Source organism: Leopardus geoffroyi, chromosome D1 (assembly GCF_018350155.1).
Source record: "Leopardus geoffroyi isolate Oge1 chromosome D1, O.geoffroyi_Oge1_pat1.0, whole genome shotgun sequence".
In the NCBI taxonomy this organism is placed as follows: domain Eukaryota; kingdom Metazoa; phylum Chordata; class Mammalia; order Carnivora; family Felidae; genus Leopardus; species Leopardus geoffroyi.
The window spans coordinates 67,395,025-67,421,625 of record NC_059329.1 but is presented as its reverse complement, the minus strand read 5'-3'; the positions used below and the strand labels follow the sequence as shown (position 1 = coordinate 67,421,625).

The following is a 26,601-nucleotide window of genomic DNA, read 5'->3' as shown; positions in this document are numbered from 1 at the left end:
ATCTGATGTTGAGGACAGTATCTTCTCCATGATGAATCAGCTGGTGAATTGTTAGTCAGAAAAAAGTCTTCTGGTCTTCTGGTCCTGTGTCAGTGTTTGTTTTGTGGTGGTGGTGGTGGTTGACAACACTGATGCTGGGTTCTGTATTGCCTTAGAAGCCTCATCATGGTGTAATGAACAGACCCCTGGGTTTGCAGTCCAACTACCCTGAGTTCAAATCCTGTTTACAGTGCTTAGTAATTGTGATGCCTGGAGCAAATCACTTGTCCTTTCTGAGTTTCAGTTTTCTCACCTGTAGAATGGGAATAATAATTCCCAGTCCTCATTGTAAGGACTGAATAAGATGAAGGATATAAAGAGTCAGATAGAGACCTGGTGCAATAAATATTGGTTCTCTTCTGTGGATGCCTCAGAATTGTTTTTATGCACTTCCCATCTTCCCATTGTGGATAACAACTCCCTGGAGAGAAATCCTCAATGGTTACTTCCTGTTTCATATTATTATGCAGCCACTGTTGCACAAGCCTGTTTAAAGAGGAACGCTTAAATTCACGTGCCTCGAGCCACCAGAGTTTGCTGTTGAGAGAGCCATTCCCAGGCTCCTGCCTTTGCCTTCCTCACCACCATTTCACATCACTGTTTACCATAGTTTGTTCTCAAGTGGTGTCTAAAGACTCAAATCCTATGGTTATTGGCATAGATTTGGATGCCAAGAGAACTGCTCCCTTTACATTACTTTAGCACATGGCTTTAGCACATGGCTTCTTGTGGCCACAGTCTCTGTCCAAGTTCTGAGTTGACCAAACTGCAAATGCATTTCAGTTCAGATGCCCTTAATGACAAAAAGACCCTGTCCCAGATCCACAACTGTCTCCCACCTCCTATACTCATCTCAGTGGGCAAGGTGTGAGCTTCTTCCTTGCCTTACAAACTGGAGTTCTCACCCCAAAATGTGGGGCTGAGGTTCAGGGTGGCAAGCCTGTGCACATGGCCTCACATTGCAGGTCTTGGGGCCTGCTTTCCTGGGGACGGTCAGCAGCGAGATCCCACCCAACTCTGAACTGAGGAATAGGTGAGTTCCTGATGATCTGGAAGGAAGCAACAATGCTTGAAAATCATTTGAAGGTTGAAATTTGACTCAATAAACATGTTTATATTTACTAGGTTATCTTTTAGGCAGGAGCAAGGAGGTTGGCCAAACCCAGTTTCTCCTGTGAAGCCTGAGTATATATTTAAAATGTACAGGTGTATAGTGGAAGGAAGGGTAGGAGCAGGCATTGTGGGGGTAGGGATTCAGAAGTTTGGGCTGGGATTTCTGGGAGAATGCTGATTCCATCAATATGGGCAGGGAATGCGAAAGGAGAAGCAGGTTCTGAGGAAAGGGGCATGGTTAGGGAATAACTTAGGGCAAGCTCATTTGCTCTAGAACTGAGTATTTCAACTCAGACTCTCATGTAGGCAGTAGAGCAGTGAGGTGAGAGAAGCTTTGGTGTCCAGAAACACCCTGTACAGCCCAATTTACAAAGGCTTAGCTGTTTGTACCAACAGGAGTTCTTTGTTGCAAGTGCCAAAAAAGCCAGCACAAGGCAGACAAAGCAAAAAGAGGTATTCATTGGTTCTTGAAACATAAAAGGCCAGGGATATCAGGCATAGCTTGATCAGGCCCTTAGATAACAGCCTCAGGACCTACTTTCTAGCTCCTTGCTATCCTCTCACATTGATTCCATTTTTAGACAATAAGGATTCCGTTTTCACCATCTTACATTTAAGATCTGCAGTTTACAATCTCTTTCCCAGCAAAATCTTATTGGTCTCATTGGCTCTGGGTAGGTCACATGCTCACCCTTAAGCCAATCACTGTAAATGAGGGATGTGATGCAAAGATGCCCAAAAGCAGCCTCTGGCCCTGGGGTTGTCAATTAGACCCCTTATCTCTGATTGATGACTTCTCTGCATAGGCAACATAGACTCCAAACTCATGGGGTAGAAACTGGGGCTCAGGCTGGCAAATTAGCCTAATCCTCTACCAGAGAGATGGGAAGACTGAAGCCTGAGTGGTAAAGGAATCCACTGTCACACAGGTGGATGGTATCACAGTCTGCCCTTCCCTTCCCCAGAAAGCCCCTGTCACTGAGCCTCTGCAATCCTTTCTTTGGCCTCCTGAATCACATATTAGGCCAGACTGTGCCCTAAAGCCCAGCACCAGAGCAGGAGTCAGAGCAGGAGTTGAGCCAGGTTTGGCTTCAGAGGCTATGGCCACTTTGCAAACCTTCATGGCTCAACTCTCTTGGTGGGGGTGGGGGAGATGGTTCCAGGAGTGCAGACACTAGGGTGATGGCACATTTGAGCATGTGCCACCACTGGCCATTTGGGGAATGCTTTGGCTAGTTTTCAAAGTGGAGTTGGAAGGGCCAGTGGGGATGCTCTGTGGCTCTCTGATGGATTCAAGTTAAAGCTGCAAGTCCCATTGATAAGACACTTTGCAAAGTATTCATGGATGGTCAAACAGAGACATGTAGGTGGCAGAGGAGGAGGCTTTTTGTGAGGTTTTAGTTGATAGAATCCTATGGGGAAAATCTGCACACCTGTGTGTCAGAGAAGACAGGAAACCCACTTACATCACTGAGAGAAAAACTCTGCTGTTAACCTGGGCAAGCTCAGTAGGGTGGGGCAGGTGAAGCCATCCACCTTATGCAGCAGCCCAGATGACATGTGCTAATGTCATTTAAAAGGAAAACAGGGCCTTGTCTTCCCCACTTCTCACAAGAGGAACTCCGAGGCCATGATAGGACCACAAGTGAAGTCAGCCCTGGAGGGGTCACTTGGCTTCCCAAGGCCCCCTCAAAAACCAGGGATCAAACTCTTCACCTCCCTGTTTCATAGAGTCTGTGACATATTTTCATCTACTCTCTCACTTACTCGCTCATTCATTTCTTCATCTATTCAAGAAATCCTGAGAGATGAATTATACACTGGCCCTGTCATCAAGGAGCCCACCGTTTAGGACATGATTCTTAATGCAGTGTGGCTGAGAAAGGGGGAGAAAGGGGATGGAGGGGAACAGTGTGCCCAATAGGTGGGCCTCATTAGAGTTCACTGGAGGACAATTCATGATTCTACCATCCTGAACATTTATGCTCTATTAGTTAATAGAAATTTGTCATATGTCTTAGGGGGGATGGGTAGCAAAAAGGCTGAGAATTACTGGTGCAGTAAACAAATGATTACAAGGCAAAGCAATGAGCCACAAGGCAAGGGAGAACACAGGACTGTCAGAGCCCAGAGGGAGTCAGGGCAGGCTTCCTAGTGGAAGTGATATTTGAACTTAGTATTAAAGGATGAACAGAAGTTAGCCAGGGAATTCTAGACAGGAAAGTCCACAGGAAGGCTCAGAGCCTCAACTAGCACATGCTGTAATGAGGACTACTTAATGCCTAAGTAGTCCATGATCCTTAGCCATAAACTGTCCTTTCTAAGTAATTTTTCAGGACACCAAAAAGACTCTTCCTTTAACAATTCCATCATTTATGATGCAAGTAAGTCTCATGCTCATTGTGGGAAAATATACAGATATAAATATTTTTAAAGTGTTCAATTAATTTTATTCATAATTCCATTTTAAAATAACCACTTTTAACATTTGAGTTTTTTTTTTTAATTTTTTTTTCAACGTTTATTTATTTTTGGGACAGAGAGAGACAGCATGAACGGGGGAGGGGCAGAGAGAGAGGGAGACACAGAATCGGAAACAGACTCCAGGCTCTGAGCCATCAGCCCAGAGCCCGACGCGGGGCTCGAACTCACGGACCGCGAGATCGTGACCTGGCTGAAGTCGGACACTTAACCGACTGTGCCACCCAGGCGCCCCAACATTTGAGTTTTTAACTTCTGGACTTCCCTCCCTAAAGGATGGCCATAATCAATCAACTTCTATTTCACATAAAAATATATGTAATTTAAAAATGAAAGTAGAATCAAACCACTTGTTTTTCCCCTCAATCAATATATTGTGAACAAAAATGATTATGTCTAAAGTGTCAGACTGTATGCATTATAACCATCGTGGATAGAAGTGTTCTGAAACAACATTTGCTCTCCTGTCTTTTCCAGGGAGCCAACACAGAGCTTTGCTTCTTTCATGCCCACCAGCTTTGGGTTGGGCTGTCAACCAAGGCTAAACTCAGTTGACTAGGAAGGTGTCTAGGAAAACATGCCTGGGCTGACCAGCTCCAGGTTCTGTGCCAAGCTGAGGGCTTGTATCCACTTTTTGAATGTGGCTGCTTCCTTCCTGCAGTGTGTTGTCCATTCTCGCTGCTTTTGATCTATTGTGGGCTGGCAAAGCAGAAAACCAAACCCATGAAGTAGATGGGAAGGAGCGTACCTAGGTTGTAAGTGAAGGCCTGTGTTGCATGAAAGCACAAGTGACTTGTGTTAATCAATACTCTCTCTCAGAGGTGAGTAAAGGAATACTTCCTAAGTATCTACGGTGTGCTGGAAACATGCCTTACTTTATTTAAATCTCATAACACTCCTTTGAGAGAAGTACCTTAGCCCCATCTTCCAAACGACAGCCTGATCCCAGAGAACATTCATTGCTTTGTCAAGGGTCACTGAGCTGTAAGGGCCAGAGCTACATTGGAACCTGGTCTATTTCACTTCCAAATCCCTACTGTTTTCACTGTACTACATCTTGTGCTTGCCACCAAATCTCATGCTGGGTTTGGATTGATGACTTTGTCAAAGGCATGTCCACTGGACTGGTGAGATGCTTCTGTGTGGAGCAGGGCTAGGTCTCCTACATAATTTTTCATGACCTCAGAACTGAATAGGAACTGCCCTCATTAGATGGTGCCTGTACTCTCTGGCCTGCCACACTCTGTCTTCCATAAGAAGAGGCAGAACAATCCAACCTGTGTGTTAGAGAGATTTCTCTGGCACCTTGCACAGGGTGGTCAGAAGGGGCCAGAGTGGAGGTAAAGAGAACAATGAGGTTGTTGTAGTGATGCCGGTCACACAGATCCATGGCAGGGGTGGTGGCCAGAAGAAGGAGGGAAGCAATCAAAGACATGTCTGAACTAGGACTGACAGGACTCGGAGTCTAATTGATTGTGGGATTGATGGAGAGGGAGGAATCAGGATGACTTCTGGGTTTTTAGTCTGAGTGCCATTCACTAGGGCACAGAAGGAGTGGGCTTGGGAGAAGGCAGGGCTGGGGATGGGAAGAAATAATGGATCTTGTTTGCAACATGGTACACCTAAGAAGCATTGTGCAAAGGTAACTGGTAATTGAATCTCCATAACTCTGCTACCATGGGGTGATATTAAAGTCATCTGCATTCCTTCTGCACCCTGGTAGGGGTAAGGAGTGGAGCCCGGGACTAAGAGGCTCAGTGATGACCTTGCAAATGTTTAACAGCCAGATCTCTCAGAAAAAAAAGGCCTTGATATGTAGCATATGCTGATTTGCTGATTTGCTGATTTATGTGCCATCATGACCGATTTCAGGCTACTAACTGGACATCAGTGAATGTGAAGTTGTAAAGAGATGAACAGTAAGTAGCACATCATTATATAGTGTTCCCCCACAGTAGAACTAAATCATCTCAACAGTATAGATAACAATAAAATGTAGTAAAATAATTAGGATGTGATTATTGTGGGTGTTGATTTCCTGTGTTTTTAGTGTAATTTAATTGTAACTTAATTCTTTCCTAGCAATAATCACACCTTGGATAAACCTCATTGGCTATGATACTGCCACTGCAAAAAGCTATTATTCAATTTTTAATGATGTCTGTGTTTAACAACCAGCTCACAAAATTCTTGACAATTAGCATACCACTGGAGAAACTCCAAGAAAGTACAAGTTGGAAGAGCTACAAATCTACCTCCTTGTCAGACAGGCTGAGGGACTCCCCAAGGTCACACATCTGGGAAGGCAGAGCCAGGCCCAGTACCTAGGAGAAGGCTCTTGTCCTCCATTCTTCCTGATGGCCCCTCAGCACCCCAGCCAGCCACATGGACCTGGGGAAAACCGTGTGGTCCTTAACCCCAGGATGATGATTCATGTCACCTTAGAGTGAGTGACTCAGGGAAGAGGCTGCTGGGCGGCCCGGAACAAAGAGAACAGGGCAATATTTATTTCTGCTAGGAGCTAAATGGGAGGCTCAGATACTTTTCTGCTGTTCCCATTGCCTTTGAACTGCCTCTGATTGAGCAATTGTACATATTTCCAAGAAGAGAGAATTTTTTCAAGTGGACTTATTTTTAAAAAAGAATTGCTGAAGTGAACAAGCTGGAGAGGAAACCTGGGGAGATGTTTTGGCTTACTTCCTGTCATAACTGGGGGATGGGGTGGGATGGAGGGAGTTCTGGCCCTGGCTTAACTATTTTTCCGGGGACCTAGAATTTGGATCCCAGGCATTTCAGGGTTTCTCCAAACCTCTTCTTCCAAAGTGGCATCCAAGGTCCAAGAAGCTTACCGAGTGTCAGGGAGTTAGGGTGAGGAGAGTGCCCTGGTGCCTGATATCATCTGTCCTGGACCATTTGACAAGATGTCTACGGTACTTTGTGCAAGTCCTTGGTTAGTAGGTGACCTCTGAATCAGCCTTCTCAAGGCACCTTCAAGTCTGGCAACTTTTTGCTGCTGGCTGCACAGAAATGATTATGCCATGTGCTCCCTACCTCACCTATGCACCCCCTGGGATGATAGAAGTCTTGGGAGGATGTCTGAAGTTCTTGTCTATTAAGTCGTTCCAGATAGCCATTTCCTCTCTTTGGGATCTTTTCCCCAGGGTTCTGTCTGGGAAATGGGGCCTAAGACCTTTCTGCTCTTAGAGTTCAGGACTTTTCCCCCAGACCTCTCCAAGGAAGCAGGGCACAGGTTCTTTTCTAGTGACTCACCAGAATCTATACTCTCATTGCTTCTACTTGGTCTCTCCTGTCTCTCCCTTGCTCCATAACCTTTTACTAGTCCTGGGTGTGTGTGTGTGTGTGTGTGTGTGTGTGTGTGTGTGTGTGTGTGTGGTGGGGGCGGGGGGTGGTGGTGACCTACCCTTACTTAGGATGCTTTTCCCAAATCTCTTTTCTATACCCTAAGCCCTCTCTGTTTCCCCAACGGCTAGCCCTTCCCCACAATAAGGCAGAGACAGACTCCCTTTTCTCTACCCCCTGATGCTACACCTCTCTCTAAGGCAATGAGCACCTAATGGCCTCCATGGTTGTGTGAAGGGAAGGGTAATGGGGAAAAAGGAGCTGTGAGGGGATGTGAGGGGTTAGTTACTATTTGTAGCTATCTTGTGTGTCCCCCCACTGGAGCCCCTGGCTGAGCACAGTGAGTGCTGACTCTTGCTCTCTTCTTATTGGGACTGAGCCAGCCTCTTCTCCTAGATGTGGCCCCTGGCACTGGTCTGAGCAGAAGCTGGCTCATTCTCAGGGCTGGAATGGGGTCTGAATCAGGGGAGGAAGGCAGCCCCAGACAATAGAACCTGTAAGAGATCCTCAAGCCTGGAGAGCATGGCCAGAGAGTATAGATCCCAGGGGGTGTGGGAAGTGCTCAGGACCAGCCTCCCCAAAGCACCACCAGGCTACAGCCTCTGTGGTCCCAGCCTCTGGGCCAGAGGAATTGTGTTGGGGGCAAGAAGTCATTTGGAAGTCCCTTCCAGTCTCTCATCTTTCCCTCGCTGTTGCTTCTTCCTTCTGCCCTTCTATATTCCACCCTTGCTCCTCTGGGACTGACCACAACACCGATCTAGGGTTGACCACAGCACAGACATGGGATGGCCACAGAACAGATTAGGTATGACCACAGCACAGATCAATGGATGACCATAATGTAGACCTGGGAATGACTATAGCATAGACCTGCAACTGACCACGGCACAGACCTGGGTGGCCACAGTACTGTACCCTCTCTCTCTAACCCTACTGTCTACAGCCACTGGCTGCCCAACAGCAGAGTAAATGTCAGCAAGAGTAAATGTCAGAGTGCATAGCCCCTGATGGGTTTAATTCCAATTATGTCAGATGATCTTTTATCTACTTGTTTGTACAGAGAAACCCTGGCCAGTCCAGGCCAGGCCAAGAATATGTCTCCTTTACCCACAAGAGACAAAGCTGGAACTCAGATATCCAGGTTGAACAGCAGACTATCTGGGCCTGGTTGGATTTTGATGATGCCATGGCCAGAGAACTCAGCTGCCCTATTCAGGGAAAGGAACCTATGAGTACATACTATATGCCTCATCTTGCTTGTATTTCCTAATTTAATCCTTACAAAACCCTAAAATGGTCTCCATTTTACAGATGAAGAAACAGAGGTCAGAGGAGACTAATCCAGCAAGGAAGAGGCAGAAGGGAATTAGAACCCAATCTGCCAAGTTCCAAAGCCCTCTTGCAACATCCCAAGGTTGGGAAGCAGGATGGTGTTCTCCTGAAGTGAGCCTCACTCAGGCTTGCCTGTGGGATCCAGGACACAGCTCTGCAGTTGGCCAGGCCCAGGGACCCACAGAAGTGCCTCTCAGCAGTTTGAGCTGATCTCTGATGCCCCAGATTTCCCAAGTATGTCTAGGACTGCCCTGGGGTGAGAGCAGGGACCAGGGAACACCCTTTCTCTCCCATGAGAGTGACCACAACAAGGATACATTTTCTTATCATTTACCAAAAGCAAGCCCTTCAAAATTAGAGGCAGAAAGCTGATGTCTGTAGCGGAATCTGAGGAATAGGGGTTCTGGGACCTTCTCTGACTATCTCTCACCCATAAGTATGGCTTCGATTAAGTCCTTGCCCCTATCTGGGCCTGTAAGATGGGATCAGGAGACAGGACTGGCTGATCTCCAGTGGCCCTCCCTGTCATCCTCTGAATTTGCAGAGGGACTGAGAGACATGCATGTGCAGTCACCCCAAACAATTCCCTTCATCAAATTCTTCATCTAGAGATAGACCAGTGGTATTAATAGCAACCTAATCTCTTTCAAATTCTTTGTGTTGCTAAAATGAAAGCAAAAATTCAAAGTTGGAAGAACAAAAAACTCCCTTCTGAGAATTCTGAGTCACTCCAGAAAGGTCAGTGGAGTTTGGGTTAACCCGTTTTTTCCCAGAAGGGCCTCTGGCTCTTCCCTGGACACCCAAAGATTAACAGAGAAAATGTGAGAGCCGCTCAGCTTGTAGATTTGTGCTCCTGGGACACTGTGATTAAGAGAGAGGCTTGGTTTCTTCCGGGCTGGTGGCAAAGCTTTGGGAGAGGCATCCATGGAGCCATAGTAAGAGGCCACAGCTTGCCAAGACCACCACCCATGAGCCAGTGGGCTTGACAAGCTGGGGACTGGGGAGTCAGACAGACCTGTGGCTGGCTTCTGGCACTGCTGTTCATGGGTTTACTGACTTTGGGTAAGTCTTCAGGGCCCCGTTTTCCTCATTTGTAAAATGGGACTAATCATAATGTTAATAGTAATGGAACTTCTGTGGTTTCTGTAAAGGCTCTTGCTAAATCATGATTCCTGATGATGCTTGCAGGGACATGGGAAGCCCCTCCCACTGGCTGAGGGGTACAGGATGGAGGTATTCTGCCAGCTGTGGATGGGCATGCTATGTTTGTATGGCCACTCTGTCAGAGCAGTGCTCTCCTGCCATCTCCCCATAACCCATGGGGTCCTACAGTGGCTTTTCTAGGGGCAGAGGCTGTGCAGTTAATGTACCAAGGGTGAGACTTCCTGGGGTGAAAAGTTCAAAGGACAAACTAATGGACAGGTGTATGAATGAAAAAGTCATAAGGAGTGTGGGTGAATAGATGGCCTGACAGACAGATGGATGGGGGGAATGGGTGGATTTGTCATCCTACAGTGGGGGTCTGCAACCTCTAACTGTGAGCCCACACTTTTGCCCTCATAAGACCTCTGGTCTGATGAGCAGCTGCTTGCCCTGCCCTGCCCCACCACTGGTGGCCCTGCTGGGAATGCACACTCCAATTCTCTGTAGGGCAGCTTCCTATGCTGGGTTCTGCTGCACTTCAGCAGAACTCCCAGCTAAGGAGGAGAGAGACAATGGGCTTTGGGGTCAGACTAGTTGCATTATAATCCTCGGCCTGACGCTTATTAGCTGTGGGATCTCGAACAAGTTACTGAACCCCTCTAATCCTTTGTTCCTTAATATGTAAAATGGAAATAATAAAACCCATCTCACAGGGTTTAGGCAAGATAGCACTTGAAATGCACCTAGCATGGTAATCAACACTCAGTAGGCAAACTAGAAATATCTAATGAATGAGAGAATGAAGGAAAGTATGCCAGTTTGCTTTCTTTCATGAGCATGGCCAGGGGCAGATAAAAATATTTAAATATGGATTAGACACTTCTGGCCTTTTCAATTCCACAAATGATTGGATAGTTATCCCAGCAGAGGCTTAGATAATTGGCACCAGGTACAAAGGTTACTGGACCCAAATAAGTTGTTTCCCTTCTTTGTACCTAAGTTTCCCTTCCTGTAAAATGGGCCAAGCTATATACTTAAGCACTGGCTGGGAACAGAATGAGTAGAATCCAAAGAATTGAGTAGCTCTTGACAATGACCTACCTAACCCTTTACAAACTAGGCTAAAGAAGTAGTTAGAAGGGCCCTGAAAATGGGTTAAAGAAGGAGCAGCTCAGAGACTAAACATAACTAAATGTTTTTTCCTTTTATGGGTCGGTGCTCTAGATCACCATTTCCTGCAGATTATATCCTTAACTTTGCTGTGATGGATGTAAGGTCTGTGTGCCCACAAGCTCCAGCAGAACCCAGATGTCACCCTGGGGGAGGGACTCTGCTTTTACCTTGCTATTTTAAGCAGTAAGTTTATAATAATGGATGGGAGAGAAAGCGAACAGGGCAGGAGCAGCGTGGGAATGGCCTCAGCAGGCAGGGTTGCTGGGGCTCCCCCTGAGGACCTCGGGGTTCTGTGTTGTCAAGTGTGGGGCCACAGCCAGCCTCCACTCTGCTTTGTCCTGCTGCAGCTGACATCTCTTAGTGCTTGTCTGTCTTAATTTGTTTTTGTTTTGCTTTGTTGTCTGATCCAGGGACTGACTTAAGGTCTTTCTTGAGGAGGAGAAGAGGGAGGAAAGAAAATGGAGGGTCAGAAAATGAGATTATTTTTTTATGTGACTTTGGGATACCATGATCTCATAATCCTATGGGATGGGACTCCCAGGATTTCAGGGACTCCTAGAGTTGAAAATGGCCCCTGAAGTGGGAATCCTGTGACCATTGGCCCAGGCTTTTCTGGAACTCTCCCAGGAATGGGGAGTTCATTACCTTAAAGAGTAGCCTGTTTCATCTTAGGTGGTTCCAACCACTAGAAAGGTTTCCCTTGCCTTGATTTGACCTTTATTTCATTCATTGGCCATGCATTTATCCTTTGGGGACAAAAGAACTACAGGAATGATTTTCAAAAATCTGAGAAGCAATTTTATTTTTCCCTGCACTGTCTCTTCTCCAGGCTAAAGGTCTTTAGTTCTTTAAAGACAAACTCTTGTTTCCTGCATACTGCTTCCTGTTTTCTGAACATGCCTCAATTTATCTGAATCCTTCTTACTTACAGAGTGCAATACACTTTGTGTAGATTAAGGCATAGAGGAAAGTAGAACTGTCACCTCACATGGTTTGGGAACTACATTACTATTAAGACAGGCTGGACTTACACATAGATAATACATCACTTAAGGGGGTTCTTGGGAAGTGCAGCCAACTTACTTGGTAGAATTGGGTTTGTGGATATCTTTTGCTACTGTCAACCCCTGTTACCATATACTTTGCCCAGCACCACTGATGTCACTGCTGTTGAAGTCCAAGTAAAAGTGATAGAAATTAATCATGGAGCAGACCTTTGGGTAAATCTGATGCTCATTTGATCCATAAACTGACTATTTAGAATGGGAGACACAGCATGCTCTGGTCCTGTAGCTCTCATTCCCAAGAGCCAGGTTTAATGTCTAGTGGGGTTTCTCCCTTCTTGTCTCACCTTTCCCTCTACCTATTCTGTTCAGAGAAATTCCCCTCACCATTTCAGAATTCATGACTCAGTTCAAATACCATTTCTAACATGGAATATAGGCTAAAACTATATCTCACCTGTCCCAATTTCCATAGTTTAGGGATCCTTTCCTGGGATCCTGCAACTTGTCATTTTCGAAGTCCTAACAGTTATACTGTTTTCCTACAGCCTCCCACTACTGTACTCCTTGAGGGCCAAGACCACATCTTCATCATCTTTAAGTCACCAGCACATAGCACAGGACCTGGTAGAGTATGCATAAAGTCAGTGTGGTGAATGAATGAATAATTCAGTTCATGGATCCCCTACTTGAGATGAAACTGCTTGAGTTGACCAGCAGAAGTCACCCCAACTGTTTCAGAGCTGAATGGGACTACCTTTCCACCATACAGACTGACAAAAGTCAAGATGGTGGTCACATTGACCAACCCTGTGGCTAAAGTTCTCTAGTTCTTTAAATAAAAATCAATAAGCATTTTTTGATAAAAAAAATTCTAGTTAGCCGTGATGAGTCAGACTCCTTGCCTTCCTTGGGGAGCTCATTCAAAGGCATGTGTGTTGGGGTGGGGGGAATCTGTCAGAGTTGTGGCTGAGGTCAGATCTGACCCTGCCTGCAGCCCTCTGGCTTCAGGCCTTCAGGAGAGCCTTTCCTATGGGACCTGATGAATATCTAGTATCATGGGAGGTGGTGGGGCTTTCTGACTTCCTCCTGCAGCCTCCTTCAGTCAGCACCTTGGGCCCAGGACATAGTAGGTACTCAGTAAATGACAATATCCTTTGTTTCTCCTTTGTGTGTTCTAGTAGCCCCTGAGCTGTGGATGAGGGCAAGGTCTGCATCTGGTGGTTTTCATTTGTGCATCAGCAGAGCAGCAACTTCAGGGAAACTCTGAAGTTCTTGAACCAGGCTGGTTTCTGGTTCTGAAGTTCCCTGAAGGCTTCTCCCACCCCATTAAGAGAAGGGAACCTGGAGGAGCTGAGGAAGAGGCCAGGTAGAGGCCTTTGGACTCTGGCTGAGCTTCCTGGACTTCAGACTTCTATGCAGATGGCTTCTGTGAGCACCTACTCTGTGCTGGGTGCTCTATCTCGTTTCAGAACATTCCTGCATGGGAGACATTCTTATCTCTGTTCCTCTGACAAGGAAAGTGAGGCTCAGAAGTGAAGCCAACATAGGGGCATTTGGATGGCTCAGTCGTTTGAGTATCCTACCCTTGATTTTGGCTCATGTCATGATCCCAGGGTTGTGGGATCGAGCCCTGTGTCCAGCTCCATGCTGAGTGTGGAGTCTGTTTAAGATTCTCTCTCTCTCTCTCTCTCTCTCTCTCTCTCTCTCTCTCTCTCTGTCTTTCTTTCAGGGCATCTGGGTGGCTCAGTAGGTTAAGTGTCCAACTCATGGTTTCAGGTCATGATCTCACAGTTTTGTGAGTTTGAGCCCCACATCGGGCTCTGCACTGGCAGCATGGAGCCTGCTTGGGATTCTCTCTCTCCTCCTCTCTCCCTGCCCCTCTCCCCCCAAAGTAAATTTTGAAAAAAAAAAAAAAAGATTCTCTCTGTCTCTCTGCCTCTGCTCCTCTCCCCTGTTTGTGCTCTCTCTTTAAAAATTAAAAAGAAAAAAAAAAAGTGAAGCCAACATTTAAGGCCACACAGCCAGTGAGTGGCAGAGTGGGGACTCAAATCCAGGTATCAGGTTCCAAGGCTTGTGTTCTTTCTACCTTACTATCCTGCCTCTCCATATTGAGACCTGACATTACTGACCTTTTCTAAGAGGAAGCAGAGGAGCCAGGCCCATTGGCTCCAGTCTATTGGAGAGATCATTCATGGTCCTAGGCCTCTTGAATGGTGAGAAACACAAAAGAATAATTAATAGTTATAAGTACCAGTAGTTAGTAGTTATAAGTTAGTACAGTGGTTACAAATTCGTAGTTATAAGTAAACCCAAGTCAAACTGAGTAAAACACTAAGAAATTTAATTGTTTGTGCACCTGGCTAGTCCAGAAAGAGTTCAGTTTTCAGGTGAATTTGATCAGGGATCCAGCTTCTTTTTTATGCAAGAGTCTTAGCTCTACCACCTCCTGAGTGTCTGTCAGTTTTATCCTCAGTCTGGACTTCCAAATAGAAACAAAATGGCATCAATAGCACCAGGTCTTACATCTGCACACTCTACCACCCAGAGCAAGTTCAAGCACCTGGATCCCAGAACACTGTAATGTGCTCATTCGCTTACACCAGATCTATTTTCTATCCCTAAGCCAATCACTGTGGTGGGATAGATAAGATTACGCTGACTGGGCCAATCCTAGCTGGGTCTCAAGGTTGCTAGACCATGAGATGGGATAAGTCTGGCTTGTGGCAAAACAATTAAAGGTTGCTCAGGATTGGCGCTGCACAAAGTACACAAGATGCACCCTGGTTGAGCCTCCAGAATTGCAGGCCTGGTGAGGGCTGTCCTCAAGTGAGACAGCCCCATACTGAGGATCAGAAAAGCTGTTGAAGGAAATGAAGTCAGCCATGGGGTAGAAAGTCAGGGAACATCATCTCCTCCTCTTCCTCAACCCAGACAAGGAAGGTTGTGTGGTATAGTAAAAAGAGTCCTGGCTCAAAATCAGGAAGATCTGGATTCAAATTGTTGGTTCTTTGTGTGATTTTGGCAAATGGCTGACATTCCATGATGCTGTTCTCTCTTCTATAAAATGTGAATATTAATGCCTGCATCAGAGGTCATCATGAGGATTAAATTAGGTAATGTTGTAAATGTTTCTAGGATAGTGCCTGGCACTTAGTAGGTGCTCAATAAATGGTACATAAGTACAGGTCTGGTCCCAGTGGAGCGTCCTCCATTAGCTATGGTTTTGAGGAATTTGAAGCACTTTTTTCCCTTCTGGGATAGCTGTGTTTACTGTAAGGACCAAATTAGTTGCAAAATCTCTAAGGTCATCTCTAGCTTTGTAAACAGAGCAAATGAACAGGAGGAAATGCAATTCCAAATGCCCTCTCCTGGCCTAGTCCAACCTTTGCTGTTGATACAAACCCAACCAAGCTTTTTCTGTGGCTCATGGCTCCTAGAAATGGAACCCAACTTGGGTCAGGGATGGGAGTGGATTTGACTTGTCCTTTTGGCGTCTCCTCAGCCTGCGGAGCCCAGGCCTCTTGGAGCATCTTTGGGGCTGACGCCGCGGAGGTTCCGGGCACACGGGGCCACTCCTGCCAGGAGGCTGCCATGCCCCACATTCCCGAGGACGAGGAGCCCCCTGGAGAGCCACAGGCAGCCCAGAGCCCCGCCGGCCAAGTAAGTGCCCCCTCCTTGCCTGCAGCTAGCCTGGCCGGGGCCAAGTCAAGGGTCCTGAGCTGGGGCCACATTGCCTGGCCTGGCCAGAGGGTCTGCTTACAGCCTGTGCAGGCTGCAGTGGGCACCTGGGGAAGGTGTGTGGCTGCAACACTGAGGAATAAATACCCATAGTTTGTTTGAATTGGCTGAGGCCCCCATAGATGAACCTAGATGTTCATCTCCTAGATGAACCTCCTAGGCTGTGTCTGACTGAGGTTTCCTGGGAGGTCCAGCCACCCTAACTCTGCAGGCACCCTCCTAGAATGGAGAAAGACTTGGAGGAGAACCGTCAGCACAGGGGGCCTCATCATGTCACGGGTGTGATCACCAGAAAAAGACCACCTAAACTGAGTCCACTTAAAATGAAGACCAAAATTTCATAGTAAATAGTGAAAATGATTTTCAGTAAAATTGTATTGTAAGAAAGAGAAATGATGACAATAAATTAAAGGGTCTCATTAAGATTGTTTCGTACAAATGAAATTATGAAAATAAGTTATTTTTAGTTATACATATAACAAAATATAGATTATATGCTACTTTTTTAGAAGGAACAAAGAATTGGGGTGCCTGGGTAGCTCAGTCGGTTGAGCATCCGACTTTGGCTCAGATCATGATCTCGTGGTTTGTGAGTTCCAGCTCTATGTCAGGCTCTGTGCTGACAGCTCAGAGCTCAGAGGCTAAAGTCTGCTTTGGATTCTGTGTCTCCCTCTCTCTCTGCCCCTCCCCAACTCACGCTCTCCATCTTTCTCTCTGTCTCTCAAAAATGAATACACGTTAAAAAGAAGTATAAAACAGAAGGAATAAAGAATTAATTGTGTCGATTTTGGCATTGGTATATTTATTCTTTATACCAACAGGATGAACCACATCCTTCACATTTTACTTTACAACACCTCTGTTAAGAGATTGTTTAAAATTTAAGGGCTTCATTCATTTTCCCAAGGACTTCTATCAATCCTTCAATATGCAAATCATTTTCTCATAAAGAACCTATCTTGCCTCATCATGATTTTCTCTTTGTTAACTGCTCTAGCTCCATCTGCTCTCTGCTGGTCCAAGACGTTGCATGTGAAGTGTCCCAACACTGTCTTCTTTGATTTCATGAACTTTGCACTTGGTTTGCCCTTGTACTACCCACACTATATCTGACGGTTGCCTGAACTGACCTCAGCCAGAAGGGACAGACATTTGTTAAGTGAGGGAAGAGAATGGATGAGTGAGCATTAATTTGGTAAGCGGGCAGACTCCGTGAACATTTTCATGTCAGGATGACATTTGTTTTTTTGCACATGATAACTGTGGGAACTCAGATAATAAATACTTAGAAAAGAATGGCTTCTTGTATCTCCCTATCCCAAACTCATGGGATTGAGATGTTGCAGAACTTGGCAGACTTGGGGAGCCCTTGAATTTCTAAATGGCAGTGAGCCAAGCCCCCATGCATTTGACCACAGGCAGCTGGCTCAGGGTTTTATTGAACCTCCCTCCCAGGAATGTCGTGGGCTTGGTGAGTGCTGCTGGTCAGTTACTTTCCATGGCTCCAGATGCTCCTCTGCTCCTTTATGGGTGATGTCTGGTCTTCCCCAAACTGAGTGCTCTGCTGCTGTACCTTTCCAACTGCTGCTCCTAATCAAGTGTGGAAAATTCCCTTAAAACACTGGTAATAGTGGGCTATAAGGTTTAGCCACCAAAAAAAATGTGTTAATCTCCTAAAGTCTGAAGATTAAAGAAGGGAATGACAGCAGAAAGGAAAACATCTACATCTGGAATCAAATGTGACTATTCCCTTTTCTCAGTCATGACTTTCCCAAGTTCTGTCCCCTTGGCGTCCCTTCTCCCTAGTCCTGGGCTCCTTCTTGCCATGGCCATTCTTGACCCCTTCCACTATACTAACATTGATCATGTGCTTAAGCCAGATTCTGATGCAATCTGGTTCCCAGATCCCAGCCAGCTCCTCCAAACAGCTGTCATGCCATGCTCCCCAAGAATATCAGTGTTCCTTAAAAAATTAAAAGATTGTCAGGGTGCCTGGATGGCTCAGTTGGTTAAGTGTCTGACTTCAGCTCAGGTCATGATCTCACCGTTCATGAGTTTGAGCCCCGAGTCAGGCTCTGTGCTGATGGCTCAGAGCCTAGAGCCTGCCTCGGATTCTGTGCCTCCCTCTCTCTCTGCCCCTCCCCTGCTCATGCTCCATCTCTCTGTGTCTCTCAAAAATAAATAAACACTGAAATTTTTTTTTTTTAAATTAAAAGATTGCCAAAGCTTCAACTCTACCATTAGTGAAGAGATCCTTTCACACTGAGTTTAGTTCATCTTTAGCTCATTGTCTCACCTCTCTAAATAAAAGAACCTTTAAGCCTTCTCCTCAGGAGATGTAAGACAAGACAGCACAAAAGTCTGCTGGCCCTTCTGACCATCATGACTTCAAACCACACGTAGGTGCAGCTCCACTGGGTTAGAGGTGAGTGTGAGTTTCTAGTCGCAGCCAAGCAAGGGGAGGGTTCCATGAACTAACCACACAGCTGAGGGGCAGAGAGGACTAGCTGAATAGCAGGAGCTCCAAATTCCAGGTCTCTACAAGTTCACTCTCCTTGTGACCTTGTACCAGAACCAGACTTCTGTAACATGAGGTGGTGGGCCCCATGGTCTCTGAAGGTGTATCAAATGCTGTGTTTCTATCTCTGTACTTGTGGGAAGTCTGTTTGTGGTACCAATAGTCTCTGCATTGCTGGAGCCAGCAGGAGAAGGACCCATGAGGACTTCAGGTGAGCTGGACTCAGGATGCCCAGGTCCTATAATGGAGGATCATTAGCACATAGTTTAAGAATATGGACTCTGGTGTCAGACCAAGCTGGGCTCCTACACATCACAGTCAGAAGACCTTGTATGAATCTGTTAACTTTCCTGTGCCTCTGGTTCCTCATCTCTTCCCCAGGGCAAGTATCAGTGGCTGCCTCCTCGACTCTGGTCAGCCCAGTCCTTGAGTACCTTCTTTGGCCTGAGGGACCATGTGGCTGGGGCAGATTAGACCCCAGACTGAGGCTACATCAGACTTAGTATTCTTTTATTCTCTGCCCTTACTGAGAGGCACTAGGCCTCCCTGATTCTCCAGAGGCCCATGGGCATCGTCAGTGCAGAGCACCTCCCTCTTTGCACCCATCAGACAACCTACATTGGGCTTCTCAGGCAGCCACAGCCTCAAGGGAGGATCAGGCCTTGTGAGCAGGGCTAGAGCCTCCAGGGGCTAGAGCCCAAGTCCCTGGGAGCAGCGGAAGCCAGGCAGCCAGGAAAGCAGGGTTGGCCAGGAGTATTTGGCTAAAATTCCCAGTACCGTGTGAATTCCCACTCTGAAGCAGGCAAAGAATCAGAGCATCCTTCTGAGTTTACAGTTCCCCCGGGTCCAGCCCTACTTCTGGTTCCTCAAGCCCCAGCCCCCATTTCCCATCACTGACACGAGCACTAGCTGAGGCCTTCTCACACAAAAACACAAAAGCTATAGGCCTAGATCCTGTTTTTCTTTCTGCGCGCGCGCGCGCACACACACACACACACACACACACACACACACACACACATTTCCTCTCTCTCTCTCTCTCTCTCTCTCTCTCTCTCACACACACACACACACACATAAACACACACACATTTTCTCTCTCTCTCTCTCACACACACACACACATGGACACACACACACACACACACACACACACACACACATCCTTGAGGTCCCTAATCAGAAACTGTAATCAAAACCTGCAAAGAAATAAAGCTTCTGGACAATGCACTCTATGAGGTTGTGTCCTGAATGTGTTTTCTGGGTTAGCCCTTGAACAGGGAAGGGCTCAAAGGAATGAGCTTGTAGCCAAGAGGTTCTGGCGGGAATAAAAGCTGTCAGGACACAAGCCTGGGAACTTGAGGGACCACAGAATGACAGATCATCAGAGCTAAGAGCTAGACGTGACACTAGATCTTATCTAAGACCCTCCCAGGCAAGCAAAGTTCTGCATAGCGTTTACCTCCAGTTACCTGGAAGCTTGTTAAACCTGGATTCCTTTGCCAACCTAGGCCTGTTGAACCAGAGTCTTCTGGGGTGGGTCTGGGGAGTTTGCAGGAGTAGTTCCATAGCGGGGAGCTCCCCACCTCACAAGGAAGTCTGCTGTGGTTGGCCAGCTCTACTTGCTGGTCAAGCTGGAACTTGCCTCCCTGTGACTATACCTCAGTCCTGTCCTCCACACCTGCCTATAGTGGTGTGAAAACCTACAGATGCAGGAAGGCAGTTTCTGCATCTTCCCAGAGTTGCCTTTCCTCTATTTCTCCAGGCTTTTCTCTCAGAGCCTACCCAGACCCCTCCTCTGGGCACATACCAACCTGTCTCCCCCTAATCATAGGGCACCAGACCTGGCCCCAGGTCCCAGAGGCAGCAAGACCAGGACATTAATCATTTCCTGGCCTGTGACCAGCAGCCACATTAAAAACCTCACTCATTAGAACAGCATGGCTTCCTCAGAAGTGCCTTGCAAAGATGAGGGTGCAAAGAGGCTCATGTTAGCTCTAACAGCCCAATTTTCACTGGCTCTACTTTCTACCTGGACAACCTTATCCTCTTCCAGGGGCTTCTGGAAGCCCCCAGGCATAGGCCAACGTGAGCTCATAAGCTCATAAGACCTCACATCTTTCACATCACCTGTTCCAGTATCCCCCTCCCACCACCCCCCGACTCTCACCCCCATCTCCATTGTCCACAAAACCACTTAATAATAATACCAGGCACTATTTTACTGTATTAACTTATTTAACTTTCAGTCAACCTTATGAGGTAGATATTATCATCTCTATTTTACTGCTGAGGAAACTGAGGCACAGAGAAGTTAAGTATCTTCTTCCAAGATCATATAGCTCATAAGTAGCAGTCCCAAGATTTGAACCCAGGCAGCCTGGCCCCAGAGTGCATGCTCTTAGTCTTTCTCCTGCACTAAGTACTAATGGCTTTGCCTCGGGGGCCCTCTATGAGAACTCTTGGTGCCTGGTTAAAGGGAACATTGTCCTGCATTTCCAAAGCCCTTGTCTGGGAGAACCAACCAGGGTCTGTGCAAATACGCTGCCATGCACACTCCAATGCACCACAGCTTGTGGTGCTTGGACTTAATTCTGCTTGCCATCTTCTCAGATGCCTGAGCCCGTGGGGCCAGGAAATACAGTTCCATGTCACATATCCTGCTGAGACACTATGCTGCCTATGCTTCTTCATTCTTTTTCAGCCATCAGACAATAAAACAGCCCACCTTGATGCACACTGACTCTTAGAAACACAGACCACCATGCTATTCCTGGCTCATGCAACACATGGAGTCACTCTACACCTCCCAGGGTGCCTACTTTGTACTGCACTTTCTGATCCTCTAGACAAACTGATGCTTAACTCTGTTATACAGCAGCATCCTGTTGACTTAAGATCACCTCAGCACTCAAGTACCCAGTGGCCTCCCTGCTCCCAGTTCCAATTTTTTATGAACTGAAAATTAGGTTGGAATGTGCTCTGGCCCTCACAGCAAAGGATCTGCTTGTGGAGCTCCTAAAACCTCTGACCATGAAGCTGCTGGGCCTCCTCTTTTGGCTCACAATTGGAGATCGTGGTAGCTGCTGCCATGACAAATCTGGACTTCCTGTTTGTGTCAGCATAGTGAGAGACCCATCCTGGCTTTTCAGTGGGCTGGCCCAGAGTGGAGCCTGTTCAGCCGCCCTTTCAGAAAAGTACCATGCAGGCTTTCCCAAGCAGCCAGGGAGTTCTGAAAGGCACAGGAAATGCTTTCATTTCATTGGGACACAACATGTAAGTAGTGTGGCAATGTGGAAAGAGCTGAGTTTCACAACCCTGAGCGGGACCCTGGGTGAGTTACTCATTTTGCCTCAATTTCCTTATATGTAAGCCAAGCCTTACAGTAATAGCTGCTAACAACAACAAACCTTTAAGGAACCTTTACTATGTTCCAGGTACTGTGCTAGGTTTGTTGTATACTTTATCTCATTTAATTTTCAAAATATCTCTGTGGGGTAGGTACTATTGTTATTCCCATTTAGAGATAAAGACTTCAAGCATAGAAAAGTAATGTGTTCTTGCTAATACAGTCATTGAGCCTAGAGTCAAACCCCAGGCAGCTTGACTTTAATTACCAGAATAATCTATATAAAGTGCCATGCAAGGTTCTCAGCTCATAACAGGTGCTCAGTCCCTAATGCAGCACAAAACAGTTTTTGAAAAGTTTTGACATATATTACTGCAATTGATGCCCTAACCTCACTGTGAGGACAGTGATCAACATCCCCAGGGAACTGAAAGTTCAGAGCAGTTAGGTATTGTATCCAAATGCGGGAAAAGAAACTAAACATGGGGCTCAGTTCTAGGCTAAACTCTTTACATTCATTATCTCAGATAGCCTTCATAATGCTCTATAAGTTAGCAATGACTATACCTAGTTTATAGATTAGGAAACTAAGGCTTGGAAGGTTAAGTCATTTGTCCAAAGGACATAACAAGGAAGCAGCAAGACCTGGATTCCACTGCCTCATGGCTGTAAGCGGAGGAAATGGGGCTAGAATTATTTTTTTCTTCTTCCTAGTCCAGAAAACACCCCACTTTAACTGCACCAGAGTTTGAGCACACAGGAAAGGGTAACTCTTCTCTTACACATGATAGATACCCAATAAATATGGAATCATGTTGAATTTACTCAATATAGTTGACCCTTGAACAGTGTGGGAGTTAGAGGCACCAACCTCATGCACAGCTGAAAATACATGTATAACTTTTGACTCTCCAAAAACTTAACTACTGATAGACTGCTGTGGACTGGAAGCCTTCCTGATAACATAAACAGTTATTAAGACATATTTTGTATGTTATATGTATTATATACTGTATTCTTACAATAAAGTTAGCTAGAAAAACGGAAGTGTTATTGAGAACATCATAAGGAAGAGAGAATACTTTTACAGTACGATACTATTAAAAAAAATCCACCAGTGCTGTTCTGACCCACGTTGTTCAAGAGTTAACTGTAAATGTTTATTGAATTCATTCAACAAATGTTTATTGAGCACTAAATAACCAAGACCCCACTCTCAGAGACTTCATCTCCTAGTGGAATTACAATTGAATGACAATTCCTTTCTGATCTGATTTGCTTTGTGTTCCCTTACAAGCTTCTCTGGTCAGGAATTGGGGGATCCTTGGTCTATGCTTTCCTTGGGAATATCTAGAGCTTAACAACATCCTTTACCATGTAAGGTAGATTGCCAGCTTTTCTCTTCATTTTACCCTCCCTTGGCTGTTCAGGACCTGTCTTCACTAGCCAGGAGACTGGGGTTCTCTCTACCTCCCTGGAGACCCTTCGGGAAATGTGTGCCTAAGAAAAAGCAGGCAGTGTTCTGGAAGTGTTGATTGTTATAGGAGGTCAGAAGTGTATATTAAAATTATTTTGCTTTAGTTCCTACAGTGAGCAAAGAAGTAGCCTATCATTTTTTGTTTCTCTAATTCCTGTAAGACTGCATATAAATTACTTAGGATAGGGGCTGTGCCTTTTGTATGTGTATCTCCAACTCTCAGCATAGGCTCTAATATGTGGTGGGAACTCAAGGTGGGATTGATGGATGGACAGATGAGCAGGTGAATGAGCAGGTGGATGGATGGATGGATGGATGGATAGGTGGATGGATAGGTGGATGGATGGATGGATGGATGGATGGATGGATGGATGTTTTTGTGAAAGGTTGGGTGGATAATTGGCTGGCTGAATGATTAAACGCCTGAATTGAAGGGAGGAAGAAATGAAGGGAGAAACAGGAGGAAAATGAGGGAGGAGGAAAGGATAGAAGATGATAATGAATGAATGGCTGGCTGGGTGATAGATACACTCTCCACTGAGTATGACTAATAGACATTGCATGTACTTCCATACTCCTGATGTTTTTTGGCATGAGAGTGAAAACAGTGATGAAGAAGGTAGGATAATCTAGTGGTTGTTGATCCTTGGCTTCTAGGAATAGAGTGGACAATGGTAGAAAAGAGTATCCAGGGGCGCCTGGGTGGCTCAGTTGGTTAAGCGGCTGACTTTGGCTCAGGTCATGATTTCGCAGTCCGTGAGTTCGAGCCCCGCGTCGGGCTCTGTGCTGACAGCTCAGAGCCTGGAGCCTGTTTCAGATTCTGTGTCTCCCTCTCTCTGACCCTCCCCCATTCATGCTCTGTCTCTCTCTGTCTCAAAAATAAATAAACGTTAAAAAAAAAAAAAACATTAAAAAAAAAAGAGTATCCACCAAAGGCAAGCAGGCCCTGGGTACACAGTGGGATCCACAGGGTGGGCACTGAGGAGCTTTAGGGGAGCCAGGAACTGGTACTCAGTTCTTGGCAGGGAGGAGCCCAATATCCAGCAGACTTCAGCAGAGGCATTTCTGCTCTCTCCCATGCTCTTAGGACTTGCTGCTAGAATAATAATTTTCTCCCAAGTCCCCAGAGTCCTTTTATCCTATCACAAGAGCACCAATTCCTCTTTGTGGCCAGGGCCCCTCTCTACAGAGACAGTCCGTGTTTGCCCTCCATGTGATGAGAAAGGGACCTAAGGATACAGCCACCACAAGGCCCAACCTCTACTACCATTCTCACCAATATCATCACTATTAATATTGCTTTATCTTGTCTAATCCTTCAAACAAGGCTGGAAAATGGGGATTATTAGCCCACATAATGTTTGAGAATATGAAACTCAGAAAAGTTAAGTAAAGTGCCCAAGGTCATCCAGGTGGGATTCCCACTAGGGCTCCCCAACTGTACTACCCTACACTGGCTTCCAGTTGGGTCCTTCTCTCTCAGGCTATCTGCCAGGGCCCAAGTGCAGGAGCTGAACTCCCCACTCCCACCAGGGCTGGGACTGGGGCTGTTTCTTAGAGCTTCCTACCCAGCCTAGTCATGTGATGTTGGGGAAGGGAAGATAATATTCCCGTCTATGACACAGGCCTATATTTATCTCTGCATACAAGCAGTTAGGAAACTGTTGCGCATTCCTGGGAATTTATGAGTGAAATAAACATTTAAATGTTTCTATAAGGTTTATTTAAGGAGAACAAAATGTGACCTGCTGGCTTATTATAGGGTGAGCTTGTGGGGAGACAGCCTGGGCCTCCATGCTTGGCTGATTTCAGGGAAGGGAAATGGACCCTTGGTGAGACTGGGCCTGTGGAAAGGTAAGGGGGTGCCCTTGCCATCTTTCCTCCAACTATGTGTTCAAATTTGTGCTGGCTGGAGGGCCTCCTGAAGGAAAGTGTTTGTGCAGGAGGGAGCAGCCTGGAAGAATAACAGGAGTGTCAGAGTGTCATGCATACACCGGGAACCACGAGAGGTGAGACCAAAGACCAGGAGAAACAGCTATAAGAGTAGCATGGTGAAGTGGGAAGGCCAACAGGCCTAATATTTAGTCCTTTCCACTATTTTCCAGCTGCACAGCCCTGGACAAGTCCTTTCTTTCACTAGTAAAGTGGGGGCTGATGAGGAAAAAGCAGGGAGAAAGGAAATGCATCCATTGTCTACTCCATGCTCAGGGCCTTCACTTTCCTCTTTATGATTCTATGGCATTAGGAGGCATTACCATCCCCAATTTGTAGATGGATATCCTGAGATTCAGTGGCAGAATTGCTGGGAGGATGAAGTGAGGAAACACACCAGAAGTGTCTGGGATCGGGCCTCGCACTTAGAAGTCCAAGAAAGTGTCACTCCCTTCTACCCGCATTTGTTCCTTTGTTGTTCATGTCTGTAACCTTGCAAAGGACATCTCTACATGGTCTCAGAGGCAGATGGTAAGAGAGGGAGTGGAGCCAAGTGAAGGTGGTCTTGGAGGTGGGCTTCTCTGGGAGTCACTGATTACAAGACCACTTGGGCTTTTGTGGTCAGAAAGATGCCCAGGGAAGATGCTCTATGGCTCCATGACCAGAAGAGTGAGGCCCTCCTAATTTAACTCCAAATGATTGATCAGACTCAAAACTAAGAACAACAATCTCTTCAAAACCAAACTCCAAAGTAATTGATTCAGCCCCAAAGTTAACAAAAACAGAATATAACATCTGACACTTACTGAGCATTTGCTAAGTGCCAGGTGCTTTCCATCTGGAGCTGCAGATTTAGCAAATGAAAATACAGCTATGTCCATACAATTCTGGAACACACTTACACTAAAAAATTATTTGTTGTTTATTCGAAGTTCAAATATAACTGGACATCCTGTATTTTAGCCGGCAATCTTATTTCCATGTCAATCTGTTTAATTTTTGTAACTACCCTGTGGGATAGTTATTTGACAGATGAGGTAACCAAGGAACACAGAGGCAAGGTAACTTGCTCAAGGTCACACAGCTAGTAAGTGAGAACCTGTACTATGGATGAATTACTGTGGTTCCCAAGCTCAAGGCCCTTGAAGTCCTGAAGCCAGTAACTTCACTGGTAAGCTCCATATTTGGACATGCTGCACCACAAGCTTTCTTGAGGGCCTGTCTTATGTTTAGCAGCTCAGGTTGGGAGCAGGGTTGAGTATTCACACTCATCACACACACTACAACCTGGCAGAATTCACTCCAGAGGGTCTCTGGAATCTTCCCACACTTTCCTGGATTCCTGTCTCTTCAGTGCCTACTGAACTGAAACAGCCCACAGGAGACTGAATGTTCCCCACAAAAACAGTTTTTCACAGAGCTTGTTCATCCATTCTATGTACTGATTAGGGAAAGAACACTTTGATTTTGTTATTGTATATTTTGCACGCACTGAAAAGAGAGAGTGAGGAGCATTCCAGGACATTCCATCAGGGGATTAGAGGATTTCTCCCTGATTGCTTTGTGCCTCCTGGTTTTTAAGCTGCTTTGAATTGCATGTGTTTGTGGTTACATGCTTGGCACTTGCCACCTATGGCTTGTTTCTGCCTTTCTATGAGCATGTCTGCCCCTACCCTCCTCTGACTGAGGGTGCATACAACCCCGTGCATGACAGCCACCTTAGGAGAGCTTTGCTGCAAGTTGTCTTCAGCCAGGAGGCAGAGAAAACTTCCACCAGAAGGCAGCTCCTTAGTGCGTTGCAGACCATTTACCTCGCAGGTCAACAGTAAGGGCACCACGCCCTGGGCACTACCTGGAGTGGGGGTAAGGGGTGCTGTCACCCATTCCTCATCCCATTGTGCTGAGAAGCACTTCAGAGGTCTGCCTATTTCACTTTTCT

General features: G+C 46.1%; 1 protein-coding gene and 1 pseudogene across 21 annotated transcripts in view; one reads left to right on the top strand and one right to left on the bottom strand.

The window, feature by feature from the left end:
• IRAG1 (inositol 1,4,5-triphosphate receptor associated 1) overlaps positions 1 to 26,601 on the top strand; it is a 122,150-nt gene that overhangs the window by 29,640 nt on the left and 65,909 nt on the right. For 9 of the 21 annotated variants that reach the window (XM_045484484.1, XM_045484486.1, XM_045484477.1 and 6 more), the window contains exon 2: positions 15,151 to 15,308. The exons of 3 other annotated variants lie outside the window; for them this stretch is intronic. In XM_045484484.1, the coding sequence (XP_045340440.1) occupies positions 15,151 to 15,308 (158 nt within the window). Of the gene's footprint in view, positions 1 to 9,101; positions 9,388 to 15,095; positions 15,309 to 26,601 lie in introns of those variants that run through there. 9 more of the 21 variants (XM_045484482.1, XM_045484476.1, XM_045484473.1 and 6 more) reach the window with 4 other exon arrangements.
• LOC123602866 lies at positions 5,619 to 5,772 on the bottom strand (annotated as a pseudogene).